At 34.4% G+C, this 21,696-nt stretch overlaps 1 protein-coding gene across 1 annotated transcript in view; it reads left to right on the top strand.

Moving 5' to 3' along the window:
- LOC142353258 (zinc finger CCHC domain-containing protein 24-like) overlaps positions 1-9,160 on the top strand; it is a 40,598-nt gene extending 31,438 nt beyond the window's left edge. The window contains exons 2-3 of the mRNA XM_075405490.1: positions 3,833-3,989; positions 8,847-9,160. Of these exons, the coding sequence (XP_075261605.1) occupies positions 3,833-3,989; positions 8,847-8,990 (301 nt within the window). The 3' untranslated portion in view covers positions 8,991-9,160. The remainder of the gene's footprint in view (positions 1-3,832; positions 3,990-8,846) is intronic.
- The last annotated feature ends 12,536 nt before the right edge of the window (positions 9,161-21,696 follow it).

Below are 21,696 nucleotides of genomic sequence, written 5' to 3'. Positions count from 1 at the left end.
GTCTTAAACTTAGTGAGAATTAGAAAGAAAGTTTGACTTACCAGATTAGAAAGACAAGCAAAATGACTTCGATCAAAGAAATTATATAAATGAATCGTCAAGAAATGGTGCTGAGAACCAATATTCGGTTCAAATTGGTGAATCTAGATAACTATTATTAGAGTTAGATTAAGTGATGTAAAATCTTCCCAGCATGTATTAAATGATGATGATATCTCCGGAAGTGTGAATGAATTCTCAGAAAAGTTCAAATGCATTCCATTTATGGTTCCCTTTGCGACTGATTTGCAGAAGCAAACCATATTGGGTAACCCTTGCGACCCCCACTATAAATCACCCTGCTAAGATTAGTTTTGTATCTTGACTTTTTCACACTGATAATGGGTATATATACAGCTGATTTTTGAGTCCTTTTTCATCCCCAAATTCAAATCACCATCTTGATCTAATAATCAGATCTCTCCTGTAAATCTCTAAATTCTTCTGTAAAATATCATTTTTGTTATTCTCTCGTTTTTGAGAAATTATTTCTTTTACTTAGTTAAAAACGCTTTTTATTCTTTACTGATGCAATATTTATAAAATTCTTTACTTTTATAAAATGATGCAATATTTACTCCGTAGTATCTAAAGATCATATTTTTTTAAATGTTTCTTGCCAAAATTATATTCTATTGTTTCACAACTGTGTGATTAAAGGGCAAACAACAACAAAAAACTAATGCAAATGAAAATGAAACAGACAAACAATACTTAAAATGATAATTGAGGAAGATTTGGGTCCTTCCCATTATAGCCACCCCCACATGAAATTATAACCCCCCATTATGGTATATTTACCATGCTTGGGGGGCTATTGGTTATCTGACCAATAAGTTGTGGGGGCTGTAGCGGGAAAGACCCTGAGAATTTACTGTGTCTGTTTTCTGCTTTTATAACTGAGTATAGTTTGATAGATTGTCAAGACGCACCGAGATATTATAATAATTTATCAAACTATACACATATATAAAAGCAGGAAACAGACACAGTAAATTCTGTGCTATAGCCTTTGGTTCTTGGAATTGAAACTGAAAATTGTTAAAAGCATCTTTATGCATACCCACAAGAGTTTATCCTAAACCATTACTTGTTAGGATGCAGAACCGGGCGGCGGAAAGTATGCAAAATCTTGAATTGCTAGCTGACGGCAAAAAAACGGAGATGAGAGCTCTAATGATAGGAACTCCGTAAAACTGATACGATGGGGATGCCGTATCATCTGTCTACAGTCTTACTGCCGGTGTTTTTATTTGTAGTGTTCTCTTAAAACATCACCGCTTATTGTAAACGATTATCTTGAGATAAAGCATTTGCTCTCTTTTCAGTTGAATTTTTAGAGACTGATTTTTGCTACAATTGTTGCTGTTGTTCATGTTGGAATTTCTGGGTCAATTCGGTGATATATTTGGCGATATGCTGAGCGGTAGGTACAATGTCCCAAATTAAAAATTTATGTTTTTGGAGATAATAATACTAAACGTTATTATAAGCTTATGACACTCACTTAATCCCCATATATGCTATCAGGGTAAGTTAAGGAGTTCAGGAACGAGAATTGCCAAAAAATAAATTTTCAATATGTCAAGCAACAGTATTGTTGGTGTTGAGCGGAAAATAATTCTTGATCAGAGAATAAGAACGCGCAAATTTGGTAAAAACTTAATCATGAGGGTCCAATACCAGACCGTAATGTTGTTCGGAGTGTTCTGGTTTTATCTAAACACCCAATTTTGAAACTGTTTCTTTTATTTCTGATCTCAGAAGTTGAACAAATTTCCAGAAAAAAGTTCTGATAAGTCTTCTCAAATTACGGTAAGCGCTAAGGTCGAAAGCAAATGAAAACAATGCATAGGATAAATTAGACAGAATCCAGTAGCCGTTGAATTGGAATGTCTATGGAAATTATTAACCATTGGGAGAGTATTATTTCCAAATTCTGAACATAATTTTGAGTATCATCTGTATCGATTATTGTATAACAATTTTTGAAATATTATAAATTTTGGCCAGGTTATTTGTTGCTGTTTCATAATGGAAAAATTGTGACTTACAATTTCTCGTCAAGTAAATGGCAAAAACGCTTTTCACTGATTTTTGGTTCAACTTTAGGGAATTTTGCCCCTAATGCCTCAGAGCTTTTCAAATCTTTAAAAAAATCATTAAATTTAAAAAAACACAAATTTACAAATGTTAGTAAATAGTAATAACTATTTCTGACTACTGTTAGATATTTATAACATTCAAATTATTGGATTCAACTAAATTTTGTTGTCTGATTGCTTATAAGTTTTCAGACAGCTGAACTAAAGACCATTGAAAATAGCTCTAAGATATCTATTTACAACCTGTTTGATCGCATTTCTTATTGAATGTTAGCATGACAAAATTTGAACCAAAATGTTGTCATACAGTGACTTTTATGACAATTTGTCTCCAAAATGCTCCTTAAGCAATTATTAAACAAATGAAAGAAATAAGATTATGGCTAACTGACAAACATTACATCCGAGTCGCAAAACATTTGCTCGAGTATATACACTCGACTCGTCACTGTGTTACTCATGTCTTTAAGCACATGTATTAAGATCTGGAAAGTTAGTGAGAGCGGAAAGATCCGGCAGCCTACAATTTTGGTAGATAGGTGGCAGTTTTTCTCATTTTACAATGCGCGAATACTAGCGACTAGTGTAATTGACTCTAAAACTTTGATCTCGTCACCGACTCTTATCTAGTTTTTTTATTTTGGGGAATTAGTCGTCAATTTTAGCATGGCTCTTGTCGCTAGAATTCACTGCCAATATTGGCGACGAAGAATGGCAATCTTGTCGGTGATTCTCGCATTGTCGCAAAAAAACCAACGAAATGAGTTTTGCCGTGAGTGCGACTTTGCCCTCTGATCAGACCGTAGTGCGACTATTGTACAGACCATTTCCCAGACTTTGCCCTCTGATCAGACCGCAGTGCGACTATTGTACAGACCATTTCCCAGACTTTGCCCTCTGATCAGACCATAGTGCGACTCAAGCGTTTCCCAGACCATGTTATGGCTCGCACCACGCCACCAGTGTGCGACCCAAATGGTCTGATCAGAGCGGTCTAGGGTCACGCACCTAAACCTGGGAAAAGTTAAAGATCCTGGATTTCTTCAATTATTGGTACGCCGAAAAATATGCTCCGATTGGACTGTTGAGTGATTGGTAGCCTAAGTTCGGGGAAACTTTTTTCACTTTTATCATATGACATACTCTTGTCATGAATTTTATTCGGCTACTTCTTTTCTACAATTGTCATGAATGGTTTCTCTTTCTCGTTTCGCTTAATTCAGTCCTCTATACGTCAAAAAATGCAGTCGAACATGCAAATAGAAAGTTATACAAACACAAGTTATGCAAGTCGATTCGTGCGCTTTACAAAATATCGTTTTGTGTACACACATACCCCCCAAACCATGCCCCCTTTCTCCCACTGAAGATTATCCCTTTTTATTGTATGACGAGGGTAACGTGTGGGAGGAAGAGGGGGGTTGCATTTGTAAATCGTGTTATTGTGTTGTAATTTATAAATTTCTATTGTAATTATTATTTAAAAACTGTAAATCTGTAAAAAAAATGTCGTTATTATTTAGGCTTTACCACATTTCGATATCTCGGCGAATTTGTTTGCGGGCATAAATTGCTGGTTTGTATGGGGGACAAGTAGCAGTCTTTAACACGGGATATTAGCGCAATTTCCCAGTCTGCATTTTTTCTCTTTTTTCTTTTATCAGACGCAAGTATTTTTGTTTTCCTAGATCTGTGAGGTCAAAAGCAATGCCACCTAAAGCCGGCTTGACGCCCTACCAGGGAAAATCCAGATGTTTTGGGGAGTTCAAGTGCCCAGTTTGTAACCGGAAGTGGCAAAGTGCAAACAGTTGGGCGAACATGGGTCAGAAATGCGAGAACTGCAAAGTGGGTGACAAATATAAAATAATTGACTTTTATCTAGATTCCTCTGCCAAAATTGTGAAAACTGGCCAAAAATGGTAATACATAGATAATAGTTGTAATTTTTTGCAGCTATTCAATGCCATTATAGAGTTGTAAAGAACAAAAACTGCCCAAAATAATTGTGTTTTGCTTAAATAGCGCAATGTTGTTAGGAAAAAAATTGTTTTTTATGGAAGATGTTTGATTTAAGCGAGCAAAATGATGAAAAAATTGCTGGAAATGTAAAACCGAAATACATTTACTGAAGCTGCTAAAAATTTTTTCAAAGTCCTGCTTTTACGATAGGTTGTTTATTGTTTTTACATTCTATTGTCTTCAAACAACGTTGTTTTATAGCTTTTACGCTCTATTGTTTAATGATAACATTATTTATTGTTTCAACGTTTTATTGTTTTATGATAATTTTCTGGTAATCAGAGAATCAAAGTTGAATAAAAAACACTTTTTACTTATTTTCAGAATATTTATATGAAAATATGTGAGGGGCATTTTAAATCTCATTTCAACATTTAAATCTTGCGAACCTGCAATTTTCTTATGAATTACTTTTGTGGAAATAAGCGTGAAAATTCCAAATTTTGTATACTTGAAAAAATCAGTTCTCTATGAGAAGGCTGTTGTTGTTGTTCAACTTAACTCAAAACTAAAAAAAATTAAAAAAACTAACTCTAAGGCTTGTACCCTGTTTATATCCCAATTTACACAAGCCAGTCATGTGCTTTGGGCAAAGTTTACTTCATGAGAGATGAAATGATCAGTTTACCTCCCGCGAGCAATGTTTGTTAAATGCAAAACTCCACGTGGGTACTTGTAGCATTTATTTTGCGTAGCAAGTCGCAACCGCTAAGCTAAATGGGCGTTGTGGCAATTGTCTATAAGCTTTCTTATGTATAAATAGTGTGTATACTACTATAATAATTAGAAATTTTATGCTAAAAAATTATGTCATTATTTTGCTCAGACTTAACTTTTGGGTATGAGTAACTGTCAGATTATACAGAATAAGTTTAGCCTGGACAAACTCTATCACAACATAAAATCATAATGAAGGAAAATTACAAACAAAGAAATGAGTGTTTTAAAACTGAAATGAACTTTTACTCTTGAAATGTGCTGGTTGAGCGCTGAAATGCTCTGCGACAAAGTCCGTGTAACTAGTTGTCTTCAATAATCCCTTTTTGTTCATCAGTGGTTTTTGACATTTTTCAGGCCTTCAGAAAAAGAAAATTACTAAGGTCTGATGAACAAATCTTCAGATTTGTGTCGCAAGACTTTCTCAAAATGAATTGTAGAACAATTTATTTAAATAGATCTCAAACTTTTAATTTGGCTAAAAAGTTCTCGAACTTCATTGCTTATCTTGTTTTATCTAACTTGGAAAACCAACTTGCAAAACTTAAACTGTCAGAACTTGTTTTGGTGGGTGAATGGTGAATGGTTTTGGTGAATTGAGTAGCACAAATGCTCAGAAACAATTGCTTTAATTTAATTGTTTTTGAGTTTTTTCGACGTTCTTTGCGCGGGTTCTTTCGTCTTAAATGGAGTGGCCTTAACTGCCGTAACTATTGCTGTACTCTGAATTCTAAATTTCAAAATTTGAGGCACAAGTTCTTTCATAATTAAACTCAAGCCGACCTGCGAACGATTTTTGCTCATTTTCTTCTTTCACGGTTTTAGAGCGCCGTCTATAGATATAGATGAGCATAACAAAAAACGATATTATTTAACACTGGTGTTAAATAAAAGTGTTTAGTTAACTAATTCTCTGTCAATGGTTTTTGCCTTTGAGATGCATAAACGTAAAAACGATAAATATGCATCTCAACATATTTTTTTACGCTACCGGAAGACGATTTTTGGAAGTCTGGTTTTCTCTCTTTTTATTAGCTGCCTTCTTGATTGATATCAATAAGTAGTTTTTTATGCAGCCTCTATTTTATTATCTGTTCAAACCGATTTAATTAGAAATAATAATTTTTAGCATGACCCATTTTTTGGAGCTTTTGAAGTCGAAACTATTTATAATAGTTAGTGAAAATTTCTCTGTTGTTTTGTATATGTTTAAAATTTTTTGTTTTCTTTTTTTTTGGTCTTCGACTTTAAGAGAAAACCTCTAACCAGGTAAAGCGGTCCTTTTTGATTTCTTCATGTCTTTAATTCCACAAAACGTATCCTAATTCATGTTAAAACGGCTCTGTGGCTTGTGATACGAAGACAAAAAAACGTTTATAAAAATGACTTTGGCTTTTAGATAAAAAGGGTATAGTAAATTTCATTACGATAAACATCATAATTGTTGATACACTTCACAAGGCTTTTGTCTCAAATTTACAATTTTTCAAATAAAATTTGTTTCAAATTGTATCAACATTGACAACTCAATAATTTGACTCACATTTCAATATCCAGTCTCTTTTGTTTGGTGAAATGTAGCTGAGAAGCTACAAGTCTTAAATAATTCCCACCTTTCTGGCTAAATTGAAATCATCTATTCGATTTTCAAGGGTTGAGGGGAAAGTGCATACAACGCCCCTTACATTTGACGAGCTCAAACTTTTTCTACAGTTTGGTAGAGATACGGCATGCTGGCTACCAAAGTTAAATCAGAAACACAAATCCGCAGCTAATGAGAGTGACTGTGCAGAGTGGCCAGACTGTGGCCAGAGTGACAGGGCCAGAAAATCCCTTGCTTGATAGCTTCTGCTGCCCGAAAGTGTGACTGCTGTTTTTACTTTTTAAGGAAATTTAAGGAGAGGTTTATCTGTGAAACTTTTTCTATCAGTCACTTCTTGTTATGGCTACAGATTGCAAGTGAACGATTTGTCCTTTTTAATTAAAAAGTGGCATTACTAAGGTCAGTCTTAAAACGTCATAACTTAACGTTTCGGTCTGTAGATTTTTTAAGGATTTTATGGTGCAAGTGCTGAGAAGTTTTTTTACCAAGTGAGAATTTGCGATTCTGGACTACCTTATACATCTTAAAGTTTGAGGCATGAGTTCTTTCATAAATAGGACTCGTGCCGAATTACGAAAGATTTTTACTCGTTTATTTCTTTTAAGGTTGTCTATGACCGTTTCTAGTTACAGATGAGCATAAGAGATTCCGGTATTGCTAAAAAATTGCTTTAAAATGGTGTGCGGAAAATTTCTTAGACTTTAGTCACATGATTTTCAATATTTTCTTCCTCTTTCAGATTGATAAACGTAAAAACGATAAAAATGTGTTTTAACATCTCTTCTGTTTTAACATACCGCAAAACGCTTTTAGGAAGTCAGTAGTTTTCCGCGCCTATTTTTTATAGTTTATTTGATTAGCTCAAACTGATTTAATTACCAATAATATTTTGTGGACAACCCATTTTTCCGAAATTTTGAACAGGAATCATATAAATATTGTTTGTAAAAATTTCTCTGTTTTTCGATTATCGTTTTCGATATTGCGTGAAAGCATCTAGACAAGTTAAGCTGACCTTTTGGATTTTTTAAAATCTATAAATCCAGAATACGTACCCTATTGCTTGTAAAAACGAACTTGGACAAAGAAACGATTATAAACATTGCATCCCACTTTTACACAAAAGGGCACAGTAAATTCAAATACAAAAAACATTACAATTGTCAATACAATTACACGGCCTTTGTCTCAAAAATACATTTAAAAAATTGCCTGGAAATTACATCAACGTTGACAACTTAGTTCATTAATTTGACGCGCATTTCAATGCTCCTTCTTTTTTGTCGACATGTAGCTTAGGAGCTACAAGTCATTAAGTAACACCTTGGCCACCTTTCTGTCCAAATTGATATCTTCTAATCCATTTTCAAGAGTTGAGGAGAAAGTGCATACAACGCCCCTTACATTTGGCGAGCTCAAATTTTTTCTACAGTTTGGTAGAGACACGGCTTGCAGGCTACCAACGTTAAATCAGAACCACAAATCACAGCTAATGAGAGTGACTGTGCATGCCAAATGTGACTGTTCTTTTTATATTTAAGGAGAGTTTATTCTGTAAAACTCTTTCTATCAGTCACTTATTGTTATGGCTACAGATTGCAAGAAACCGATTTGTCCCTTTTAATTATAAAATGCACTATTGAGGTCAATCCCAAACATGGTAAATTACAGTTTAGGCATGGAGAATTATTTTTGGACTTTATGGTGCTAAAGCTGAGGAATACTTTGTCCCAAGTGAGAATTTGCGATTTTTGACTATCTGTTTTTCTCATTTTTTGTTGAATTTTTGATCATTTGAAATAAATTTCGTCTGCGATTCTATAATTTGAAGTATGTTTTCATGGTTATTAATGGTTCCCCGTGGAATAATTTTTACCATATGAGGGAATTGCGATTACGATCCTCAGGTATGATCTATATGTAACCCAAGAGAAAAAAATGGAGGTTATTAGAAATCATTTTGTTCTGTGAAATCATTTCAAGTGCAACTGGTTTTACCGTTGTCTTAAAGTCAAAAATCGCCGCATGTGCGTTTTGCATCGAGCATAGTCTTTTCTTAAGTTGAGGTTTAACAGGGCAGCTACAAAATCAGTAATGAAAAAAATTTTTTAGATACCTAGACTCATGAAAAGACACTGTATTGACCGATGAAAAGATAGTCTCTCGACTAAAGTATTGTATGACAAGAACATGCTCGACCCATGAAAAGACTTTACATTGACGTCAGCCATGTAATTTGGGTCATTATTGTCCCTAGATGACTTTTTGTGTCTTTTTCTTAAACGAAGTCTATATCTCGACTATAAGTTCATACTCGGCAACGGTCCCTAATGTGGGGCTATCTTTCTGATTTTGTTTTTTAGGGTGACTTTGTGTACCCATACAAACAGACACAGCTGTTGAAACCAGATGAAGATCATATCAATCGGAACAAAGACCACCCACAAGACAAATGCCAGAAGTGTCGACAACTGGGACGGCCGTGCAATGGAGGATCTTGGCGTTAAATTTTAATCTCTCCCCCCCCCCCCCAATTTCGACAAGAACAAACTGCGAGAACGATCTGTACAGAATTCTGATAATAGTGAACATAAAGAACTGAGAAATGTGAAATTTTTTGATTAATTGGGAAATTTAACATGAAATGTTCTGATTTAACAACAAATGTTTGGTTGTTTTTTAATTCAACTTTTTCAATGCTGATGATATCTGCAAGCATTAAAGTCCTGATCGGTGAGCTATTTGTAGAAAATCGTAGAACAAAATTAGATCTGTGGTTCAAATTTTGAAACAAATAAGACAAGAGATTAGAGAGCTCGCATATTTTTTGAATCAATGTTCTGATTCCACTTCCATATTTCCATTATATCAGACCAATATTCTTTTTCAAAAAAATGTGACCCCATTCCACAAATTTATTTTTAAACGTGGGAAGTTACTTCTGAGATGTTTGAAATCAGTTATACGGAAACATATATTTTTAACATTTTCACTTGGATAACTCTAGTTTGTTCTGTTTCCAAGCATAGAGAAACTGTCGTTATATTAACCTTTGAAAAATACGAAAAAAGTAAGTGTTTTCGGTATTCAAACTTAATTCGTGCACTTATAGACTGTATGTTTTGTTTACGAACAGAAAAAGAAGGATCAGAAACATTCTTTGATTAATATTTTTTGACAGTTATCTGCCAAAATTCGTGAGTGAGATTCAATAAACGCTCGAACCCAACACCAGTACCCGGAATGTCTGATCGCAAATGTAAGTTCAGTATTGATTTAGGAAAACGATCATGTCACTATTTGCACTTGCCAGCATCATGCACGTCGAGGCAAAGACGTCCAAGTCTCATCACAAGTCTTGGCCAATACGTAGCATGTAGAAATCCAGGTCCGTATAATCGTCCAAAATAGAAACGGAATGCGCATAAAGAGCCAAAAACTCGTCCAAGTATTGTCCTAAAATCACAGAAAGATAGCCTAAAAATCGTGCACAATAGATTCAGAAAATGTGAAAAGTCTGCCAACATTTGTTTCAAAGCACGTCTATAAATTTTCAAAACTTCTACATTATTCTGAAGAGAAGGAAGGAAAAATCAAAATAAGGCAGCTAATTTTGTTAAGAAGCAATAGAGGAAAACTCAAGTGTTAACATCAATTTTCTCAAAAATATTTGATTTCAGTTAAACAAAAAAATTCATTTTTTGAGGAAGCTTGCTCGGATTCTAAAACTTACTATACTAAACTTTTTTTCCTAAGTAACTAAGGCAAGAAACAATAGCTTCCAATATTCCAAACATTCCGATAGCGTCCAAATGTACGTTGGATCTAGTATGTTTCTAGACCCAATGTTTTTTATGACCCCCAATTACAAATTATTGTTGTTGTATAGCATGTTACTATGTCAAAAATAGTACGTGCTTTTGGGGTACAAAAGTTATACTCCCAATAAGTGTGGGGGGAAGGAACAGATCAGATGCTTTGAATTTGAATCTGAGCCTATATATACATATTAAATCTTTTTCTGCAGTTTCGACTGCTTGTCTGCTGTTTGCACAATGATATAACAAGCAAGTATCAATTTCTACCCAACAAATTTTACTACCCTGTCAGTTAATGGCTTGATTATGTTGAGATTTGATGTTTAACATATTGTGATTTTTGCCAGCTGTTCGGCTTTTGATAAAGATACTCAAATGTTCTAACAGTTCCCTTCTTGAATCTTTTTTGGAAGTTCTGATTTAAAAATTGCATTGAAAGAAAATAGAGATCAATTCTGAGATCAAATTATGAGCTCTTATATAGCACGTTACCATGTAAAAAAATGCCGGGGGAAACAGAATAGATCCAAAAGTAGTTTGCAATATCATTGACAAACAACATTTTATGAGCAAACCAGCAGAATCGTTATGCAGCTTATTAAAAAGATTGCTTATGCTTTCAATTAATTTCTTAGTATTGAAATAAAAAAAATAGTCGTTTTTAGCTTGAATCATAAGTCGACACTTGGACTGGGAGGTACTCCTTGTTTCAAAAAACACAGTAGAACGATTTCGAGTTTTGAAATAATGTACAGAAAAGCTGATGAAAGCAAAGTTTCGATCCACTCTTCCTCTGTTTCATAGAAGTTTCCTTGACAATCTATTTACTCACGCTGACTCTGAAACTATATTATTGTCTTCTAGAATGAAAACGAAGCATAAAAATCTCAGAAGGAAAACTGCTTATATTATAAAAAGGACCCTATTATCAAAATAAAGCAATTTTTAGAAGCAAAATATGTAAACAAGTAAATATTTCATGCCATGATCTTTTCAAGTGATTTGGCAGAAATAGAATTAAATATTGAAATATAAAGAACATTTCGAAAACGAAAAATTTAAAAATTGCTACAGTGATCTGAACTCTTTTAAATTCAAACTGCTCTAAAGTTTTCTTCCGGAAATTGCTTTTTCACAGTCTCGAGAACAAAAATTTAACCTATCAATGTTATCATGGATTCTGTCAGGTCATAGCAAGACATGCAAAAGATCCGATAGAGACCTGAGCTGAGTATTCATATATATATTTAAGTCTTTTTTATATTGCGTCCCCTTTGCCTTTTCGAAAATTTTTGTGAGGGACTTTTTTTTAATATTCGGTTGCCATAACACTTTGTGGTTAAATGCTAACCCGGGTCGACACCGCATGTTTAAATTGCAAGAACTTGCTAGTTTCTAGCAAAAGCAGCTTAACTTGTAGAGAAGTTTCTTGCAAAGGATGGCTAATTTGTAAGAACTTGCAAGTCGATTAGTTAATTTTCAGAACTTGCAAGGCAAAGGCTAAATTGTAAGTTCCTTGCAAGGTTCGTTTCGGTCGAGCATAACTCTTATTGGTTAGTTCAATTTAGCATTAAGGTATTTAACGTAGAAAGTGCGCGGGAGTTAGTTGCTCTGTTTGGATAACATAATACAATTCAACCAACGTAGACGAAATGGTAACTTTTCAATTTTATCATTTCAAGAGAGATCCCTTTGCAATTCAATTAAATAACGGTAGATCTCAGTTAGCTTGTTCACGGTTGTTTTTTTAAAATATTCCCAAACTATTGACTTTCACTGAAATTTCAATTTTAATTGTCACACTTTTCTCAACATAACTTAGTGGCCGTTCATTTCTATACCCTTTTATAATTTCATTTCACATTTTTCCAGATTCTATTTTTTCCAAACATCCTCTTACATTCAGGTTTCATGCCTTACAACGTTTTAATTACGGTTTAGTGCGTGTCTGCGCATGGTGTCTGTGTGTGTGTGTGTGCGTGGTGTGTGTGGTGTGTCGTGTGTGTGCGATTGGTTAACTTGTAAGTAACTTTTAAGTCGAGTGGTTAACTTCTAAGAGCCCTGTAAATTGAGTGGTCAACTTGTAAGAACTTGTAGGTCGAACTTGAAAGTTAACTTGGAAGAACTTGAAATTTTATGGGAGAAAAACCTGCAAGGCGATGAATCACCTTGTAAGTTTTTGGTTAACTTGGAAGAACTTGAATTTTTTGGGAGAGAAAAACCTGCACGGCGATGAATCACCTTGTAAGTTTCTGCCAGAAACTTTCAAGTTCTTACAAGTTAACCATTCGGCCTCTAACCGGGAACTGCAATCAGTTGCCCTTCAGAGTGAGTTGTAAAAACAGATAAAGACTGCTTTTTCACCGCAAGTTAGACCAAAATTTAAAAGAAAACTTACAATTGGAGAATTTTAGCAAGACTATAGCTATTTTGCATGCCCTGCAAGACGATGGCTATTTTGCAATATTTTGCACAACGATGGCTATTTTACAAGATAATGCAAGACGATGGTTATCTTGCAAGATCTTGCAAGATGAAGCCTATTTTGCAAGATCGTACAAGATTCTTGCAACTTCGTTCCTGCTGAGATCTGCTCTCATCTGCTGTCACAGGAAAGTTATCGTTTATTTATCGCAGACTTTCTGAAAGTATACGTGAGTTGTAGGAGAGTATTTGAAACATAATTTGCCCTTCACATATATGTTTTTTAAAAGTACCTCATAAGCTCAGTCAACTAAACGTAAAATTTTAGGGTTTCTTTTAGCATTACAAGCACAGATAGAGAACTCTACAAAACCTTAATTAAACTATTTGATATCAGTACTTGTTATTATTAATTATTGACATTTTTTATTTCACAATACAATATATAATCTTTTAAAAAATTATTTGATATCTAAGTCTGTGCGGGAAAAAAATAAGACTAAAGCTATTTTGGGAGTATATCTTTTCCATAATGAAAAAAATGTGAGGCAATAACTTTATCGTCTCATTCTGATCGTGTTCGATCATGTTCCTTTCAATTGCATGTTATCTTGCATGCAATTTTTAGCTTGCATGATTCTTGCAAGATGAATGGTTATCTTGCACGATTTTGTAAGATTTTGGATGAAAATTTTGAAAGACGATGTATCATTATGCAAGATTCTGCCAGAATCTTGAAAACTCTTGCAAAAGAACTTTTCGAAGTCGGCTGTGAACTCAAATATCCCAGAGAAGCCAACTAATAACTCATTTTGTTTAATTTACACCTACTTAGATGGCGCATGACAAGATTAAATATACATGAACTTTATCGAAGAGGTTTCCAGGAGAACTTCTGTTTGCTTAGCTATGAACTCACCCCTACTCGAATTTGTATACTCATTGGACTAGGGTGAAAGCTGTGTCTGTCTTAATGCAGTTTCTAATTTCTCTCGCTTCGATTGTACCAACTGTCAACTATTGTGCATTCGGACATACCGTTTCTGTTATTTGATTGCTTATTCAAACTTACTTTAAATCTCCTACAAAAGTTAACAATTTTGGTAGTGTGCTTCAAGGGGTGATTTTGTTGCATGGGTTCTTAAAAGTGGCTTACCAGCACTTTTGAAAACAAACAAAAAAATTTCAAAAAAATTGAAATATTTTTTTAGTACACGTTTTTGAAAATGGTTCTTCTTTTATGTGAACCCATTGTTCATTTCGTGGCTTTTTCGTATTTTAGCAAAATTGCCGAAATCAATAACAATGTGAAAATCTCCAATCAAATTGCTGTTCCTTCAGCTAATTCCGACAGCGAATTCTAGCAAAAAAAGCACAGCAAAAGTTGACAACTAATCCCCTAAAATCAAACAATTAGATTAGGCTACGACAACAAAGGATTAGAGTTAATTACACTTGTCGCTAGTTTGCTAGTTTTTCCACAAAGTAAAATGCAAAAAATAGCGACTTGTTACCAAATTTTTGAGCGCGTTGCATTTTTTTGCGCTCGCTTAATTTCCAGATCTTAGTATATATGCTTAAAATCCATGCGTAAAACATCGATTTTCAGAGTATATATACTCGAGCAATTGTGTTTTTGCAACAAAATGTTAGCATTCATCAGTGTTTTAATAATAGAACCAGGAGGACAATATTTTTGTAGTTTTTGTTCTTCATCTACTGGGCTTCAGGCATAATCGCATCCTGATGTTAAATATCAGCTGGTTCCGCAAAAAATCTGCATCTTTGGTTTTTTAACAGTTGTTAATTTTACCCCCAAGATTTCCTTTTTGGCCGAATGATATCAAATGTGGAATCATAAACCTGAGTTGCAATTATTTGGTAATTATTGATGAAAGATATATAAAAAAAGTTTAGATTAGCTAATTCTAGATATATTTTACATCGTGGGATGCGAAGTTTGTCATCCCGTCCTGATGGACGTCTGACTAGTTTTGGTTCCAAGAAGGTAGATGGAAATATGATGCAATTGATAGTTCTATGATATAGAGATAGCGCCAGAAAAAGCTGGAACAGAAACTTAAATTTTTAACGAGAGAGAAGCGTCATTGGTTTTTATTGGGTAAGTTTTTATATTGTTTTTAAAAAATCATAACGAAAAATGATGGATGTTTTGCGGAAAAAACCTCCATGTTTCTCCGAAACCAAATAATTAATTGAGGCGGTCAATTTACTCTTCATGTGCCATCCTCACTGTTTAGACTTCAAGCTTGACCCATGGAAAAGACTTAACTTGACTTTAACTAGAGTCCCTCGACTATGAAATTAAAGTCTTTCAACCCCCCCCCTCAGACCAGACGTTATGGGTGTTTTCGTAATTGGATGCTTTGTCCTGGGGACATTTCAGTTAGTGCGTTCTCTTGGGGGACAGATAGGTGAACCCATTTCTGAAAATTTTGGGAGATTATATCCACTGTTTCCATTATAGCCACTTACAAATTCGGGATCAACTTTTAGATACTGGAATTATGTTTTTTCTGTTTTTGCAAACCGTTATTTTGATACTGCCTCGTTTCTTATTATCCACCTCAATTTTTATATATAGGAACGCACAGCTGAATGTGCAAAATCAATCAATAACCAAAAGATCATTAATAGATTTCTGTATGAATTTAATTATTTCAATATATAATTTTTTTTTATTCTGAAGGCATGTAGAACTGTAACCATTCGGTTAGTTTTTTAATTTACGAGTTTTGGAAAGAAAGCAAGGCAGCAACTCGAAAAGAGGTGCTCTCAAAATCTGTGCTCCGCTGACAGCCTCTAAATTTACCTGAAATTTTTAGACGTAATACACCAGGGATTAATCGCCGTTGCTTTTTACTAGAGACAAGATATCACTTCGGTTTTGATGAACGTGAGAACCCCTCCAAAGAGTTTGACCTAGGTTGGTCAGGTTGTTCAGAGAACGTTTCTGTTTTTCTTGGCGAATTGAAATTCCTGTCTAACAATTACCGCAAACTTTATTTTTAAGCCGCTTTCAAAATCTCTGATAAACTGATCCGGGTTGCTGGGCTTATATTTTCAGTCTTGGCTCGTTTGCCAGCGCAGATTCTCAAAAGACAGAGAAAAGTTGCTTGTGTTTTTTGTTTCTAGCTCGGAATAGATATAATATCATTTTTGGGTCGATGTCACTATGCTACGATGCCTCTTTATATTAATTTATATGACCCAAAAAAACCAAGATCTCCGATATATTCAGCTTGACCTGATTCAGTATTTAATTCTGATTTTTAACAAAATAGATTTTATGAACCATTTCAACTCTCTGAATTTTGAACCTCTGAATGAAAATGGTGAAAACGAAGCGTTTGAACCAAGCGTTCGAATTAGATCACCGAAAAGAAAAAAAACAGAGGCGTTTGCTTTTAAAACTTCACTAATAAGCATGACATCCAAGATATTTGAATCTATGGGTCAACCGCTCTGTGGTAACCAGACCAGTTGTGAAACGATTCTGTAATCCATAGAGTGTGATGCAAACTTTTTAAAGCGAATTTTGCCAATTCTATGTCATACAGAAAAGTTTGAGAATACGTCGAATCTTGTTCACTACAGATATTAACAGGCCGCCAGGTCGAGGTGTGCGTTAATGATCAGACAATTAAAAACGCACCGGGTGGAGGGGGGTGGTAAGGGGTAAAGTGCGTTTTTGATTACATGGACGAGCGTCATATTAAAATCTACCTACATGAACGATCTTCCTAGTCAAAGTCTGCCTAAAGTCTGATCATTAACCAGCTAGATTGTGATCATTAACAAGCTAAAATCTTATCATTAACAAGCTAGATTTCGATCCTTAACGAGCTAAAATCTGATCATTAACGAGCTAAATTCTGATCATTAACGAGCTAAATCCTGATCATTAACGAGCTAAATTTCTATCATTAACGAGCTAAAATCCGATCATTAAGGAGCTAAATTTCTATCATTAACGAGCTAAAATCTGATCATTAAGGAGCAAAATTTCTATCATTGACGAGCTAAAATCTGATCATTAACGAGCTAAAATCTGATCATTGACGAGCTAAATTCTAATTATTAACGAGCTAAAGTCTGATCATTAACGAGGCGACAATAAATGAACTCAATCATCCGGCAAAATGTTTTCACAATAAAGAAATATCCCATTAAAAAACTGTACCTCTAGCGGGGATCTTTAGCGAGGAAGTGCTTTCGGCCACACTTCTTCAGACAAACTCTCATCAAGTAATGAGAGGTTCAATTCCAGAATGCTGCAAAACCTTTCTTTCAAAAAAATTTGATTTTTAATATCTTTCATGTGGAACCATAATTTCGTCATACGTTTGTTTAATTCTCTTTTTCTTTTTTTTATTACCATGAGACTTTCATTCTTTCCCTTTGTTTATTGTCTTGTATACGGTATTAAATTTCCATAAACGGAGCTATCATTTATTTAAAAGTTTTTAATGTAAATAGAGGGTCTAAAGTTTTGATTATTAAATTACCAGTTGCTATATATTTCCGAATGCGTCAATTGTGATAATCATGCGTGATCGTAAAAATTTACTAAAATTGTTTTTAATAGTTTCTTCTAATTTTACCATCATAGAACGACTATCCATGCTAAATTAACTCTTTCTGGGTTGTTTTGGACCCAATTTTGCTTCAAAATACTCTTGCGAAGACGTCAATAGTCCGCAAAGATCGTCAGTAAATTTTTTTAAGCGCTGCATGAATATTTATACTTTAACCAAAATTTAATATGACAATTCCAAAGACTATAATGCTTGTTGCCCGGGTTTTGACAGTTTCGTGAATTCGAAATCGAATCATGTAAAATTACAACTTCCATCAATTGTATACAGGTGTCGATTGCGTTTATACTACATGAATGTAAGCCTTGGAAGTTCAATGACCAACTTAGAAATGTATAATATTCCATAAGTACAAGCAGCTAAATATTTTTTTCCTCCAGTAAATTTTTATTTTCAGAACAGTAGCTATTTTTAATCTTGGCGGAGACAAAAAGTGTTCACCAAATTTTTGAAGGCACCCGAGTTGTGAGAAAATCGGAAAATTATGTGAGATACAACGTGGAAAGTTGTTTTTTTAACGACAAATTTTCTATCCAAGTTTGCGTTAAAAAGCGGTGAACGCACTGATCAATTTACTTTCACCGGCTTCAACGGATCTCTTACAAGAGAAACAAACTTCCGGACAGGGATTCCAAACCTCTAATTTACTGCATGCCTAAGTTTTTATTCCATTCCGCTATCTGTTTTTTTCTATTAAATTTCTTGTGAATTTAAAACAGACTTAAAACGTTGAAAAACAATTGCGGCGATTATTTGTAAGAAATTCAATGAATTTTGTAATGAATATTTGTGAGAATTGCCGTGAAACGCGGCGAAGTATTTTTTTCACCATATTCACCGCATTTTCTTTACAAATTTGCCACAGAAGTCGAGTGAGGTACATGAACATCTCAACTTCTTTTGCTAACGTGGGTAAATTTCAAGGAGTTTAAGAATATACTGAACCTCTGAACAGCTAAGACATTTTTGAAAACTCATTCAAGGGTCCCGAAGTAAAAAAAAGATGTAAAATCAGACCAAGCACACAATTAGTTTAAAAAAGGCGACAGAGTGAGATAACGCAGGAGAAGCACGGGAGACAAACGGTTTAATTTCATCGCATTCACTGCTTATGTCACATATTTTTGACACTGCTTGCTGATCGGTGAGTTTATGTAATTTCACCAATAAGTAAAGCGATGAATTGATGGTTTTTTACCGCATTCACCGCTTATCTCGCCTAATTTTGAGCTCTTTTCAGCGGTGAAACTATGTCCTTTCACCGCTTCCATTCGAAAATTTTTTTCACCGCATTCATCGCCTGATTTATGTAATTTCTCCGCCTTTACCGCATTTCTTACCAAGTTTTCAGCTTTCGCCGCTTATCTTGCGTAGTTTTTGCGTTGAATGACGGTGGCCCACTACTCGGGCGCTGGGAGGCCGAACACCATGCAAAAGAACAGTTTTTATTGCTTTGACCTCACCATTATCTTTATTTTCACATACACAACCTGTCGAACAAATTTTTACTCCATAAGAAAAAATTGCGATAACTTAAATCTTTGAATTTCAATCAAAATGCTGTCAAACGAGGAAATTTTGATTGTAATTGGTTTTGTATTCTTTTGCGCGATTGGGCTGATTATTTTGGGCAGCAATTTGACTGTCACGTTTATTTTTCTGAGGAAGGATAAAAAATTTGCCTCAGATTATCTCATTATAACTGGTCTATTGGGAGACGCTGTTTATGGATTAATGTTTTTATCTTTTCCTTTCATAATTGGATTTTTGGCCTTATATAGATTTTTGAATGGGGACTTTGAGCTTTGTTTTGTGGCATCTTACCTGTTTCTGGACAGTGCTTTGACTTTATTTTCCTTATTAATTATTTTTTGCATGACCGTCAATCGTTATATCGCGGTTGTAAAACCGTTCAAATATAATTACTATTTCAAAAAGCGCACAGTTTTTGTCATTATAACCTCTGTTTTTACAGTTTGTTGTTCATTTTTTGTCATCTCATCTGCATTTATCTTCCTAATTTATTTTGAAAGTAAGAGATATCATTGGACGATAACATAGAAGACATGTTAAGGAAATATACTGTTGTTTGGCCGCAAGTTCAATTTTCCATTGTTTTAATTGACTCCTGTCTAATTGTTTATGTGTATGTTTCAATCGCTCTTCAGTACAATCCAAGCATAACAGACTTTTGCTGCCTTTTTTCAAAGAAAACAGAAGCCAGAATATCAACAGCTAGCAAGATGAGAACTCGGGAAGTACGCAGAAATTACCAAGGTTTGATTTTTTCCATTTTTGCACACTTTGTCAGCAGAATTTGTAAAATGAATGCAGTCCTAGGCCTTCAATTAGATTATTTCTCAATTTCAATATTGATAAATATCCAGTTCTGATAATCTTCTACGTAAATGGTTTGATTAAGCTCAAGAAATTGATTGTATAAATTTGAACTAAAAGTTGAAAAAACCTTTTTGTATCTATTGAAGGAGAATGAAATTTTGTGATATGATATATAGAATTGTAACAGCCATTGAAACAAAAATTTAAAAAACCTAAAAAAAGTCTAGGCGCGACGAATCCTGAAAATCTGTTCTGATATCTCTCATGGCCAGACAGAAAAAAATTTGGAAACTTATCAGGAAATGCTCGAGGTGAGTACTTGCAAGTTCTCCCTCTTCCCAACAGAAAAGTTTGGAAATTTCAGAAGTCTAGTAAAAAATTTTCAAAAAAAGGATATCAGTAGTGAAACTATGGGCGTAAAATGATTCTCATCGGGGAAAAACGGGTGGGGATTCTATGAAACGAAAAACGGAACTTAACACTTTTCTTGGTTGAAAGACAATTTTTTCTCTTTATCTCTCCCTCCCTCCCCCGACTCTCCCTCTCTCTCTCTCTCTCTCTCTCTCTCTCTCTCTCTCCCTCTCTCTCTCTCTCTCTCTCTCTCTCTCTTTCTGTGTGTGTGTGTGTGTTTGTTGTGCCTCTACATTCGATAGCATAAGGAAACTAACATACTGAATCATTGAATTCTTTCCAGGCTCAGTTTTTTTTCTAGCTGTGGTCTTAAAATTGCAGGTTTTTGATAAAAGTCTAGATTTTAAGTTTTTATAAATATTTTTGTTAATCGGTTAAATGTATTTTTCTTACTAGAAAATATGGTTTCCGACAAGATTCGCAGGAACAACGTGAAGGAGTAAGCTTGACAAGATTATTATAGATAAAAGAGATTACAGCGATACTTTCATAAAAAATTTTAAATAGAGGTCAGAAATGTAAGTTTTGGCAAGAACAACTGGAATCCCTGTGAAAACAGAAGAAATCGTTGCACCGGGACTTTTTATATCTGTTTTTTTCTTAAATAGCTAATTTTGACATTGAATAGTTCTTTTTTTTTATCCCAAAAGAATTAAAAATTGCAAAAAAAGCCCCAAAATTTTTGACATCTTTGGATAATTACGTTATTTGATTATGAAACTTTCATTTTTTAGAATCAGAATTTGGGGAATCCAATCCAATGGATGACACAAAATCTGGGGAGGAAAATGATACCGGCGAAACTAAGAAAAAACGGCTTGCGAATACCGTATCGCTGGATAACAATTTTGAAATGTCATCACTGCAACAGCCCCTGTCGATGGCAGATCTAGCGGAAAAGAAGAGGCAAAAACAAAACAGGCGTGTTACTTTGGCCTTCTTTCTTGTTGGCATCGCTTTTATTTCAATTGCCTTCCCGATAACCCTTACAGGTACAATTTTTGGATTGGATGACATTTTTGGAATATTCAAAGTGGTTCCAGAAGACTACGCAGTTACGGCGATAAACGCTTTTCTCCGATTTCCATATGCTTTGGTTGCTCTTATTGATCCATTTCTGTACGGTTTTTCGAATCCACTAGTGAAACAGAAATTGAAATCGTTCTTCAAAAAAATATGCTGTTGTTGGTGTTGTTGCAGAGCGAAACAAACTTCTGGCGTTTATCTTTTTTACACCTTCTCACATTACATATAGCATTTTGCATTCAATATCTTAATAAGATCTATCAATAATTTTGTGTGTTTAAAAATATTTTAACTCAAAGAAACGGTTTTCTATTGCAGTATCAGGTTTGGAGTGGTACAAGGTGAAACGTGTTGATTACAAGTTTACTGTCAACATCTGGCATCAATTTTGTTTATCCGAGCAATTAAACACGGTTGTTTTAAAACGGAAAATAAGATTCCGTGTTTTACAATTCACAATGGACCAAATGTACCTTTCAATCGCTTTTACGACAACTTAGGTTAAACTTACCGATTTAAAATGGTCACCGGCTAGAAAAAAGTTAAAAGAGTGTGTATTTATATTTACTTCTATT

This window comes from Convolutriloba macropyga, chromosome 14 (genome assembly GCF_964194025.1).
Source record: "Convolutriloba macropyga chromosome 14, txConMacr16.3, whole genome shotgun sequence".
Taxonomy (NCBI): domain Eukaryota; kingdom Metazoa; phylum Xenacoelomorpha; order Acoela; family Convolutidae; genus Convolutriloba; species Convolutriloba macropyga.
This window is presented reverse-complemented; position numbering and strand designations above follow the sequence as displayed.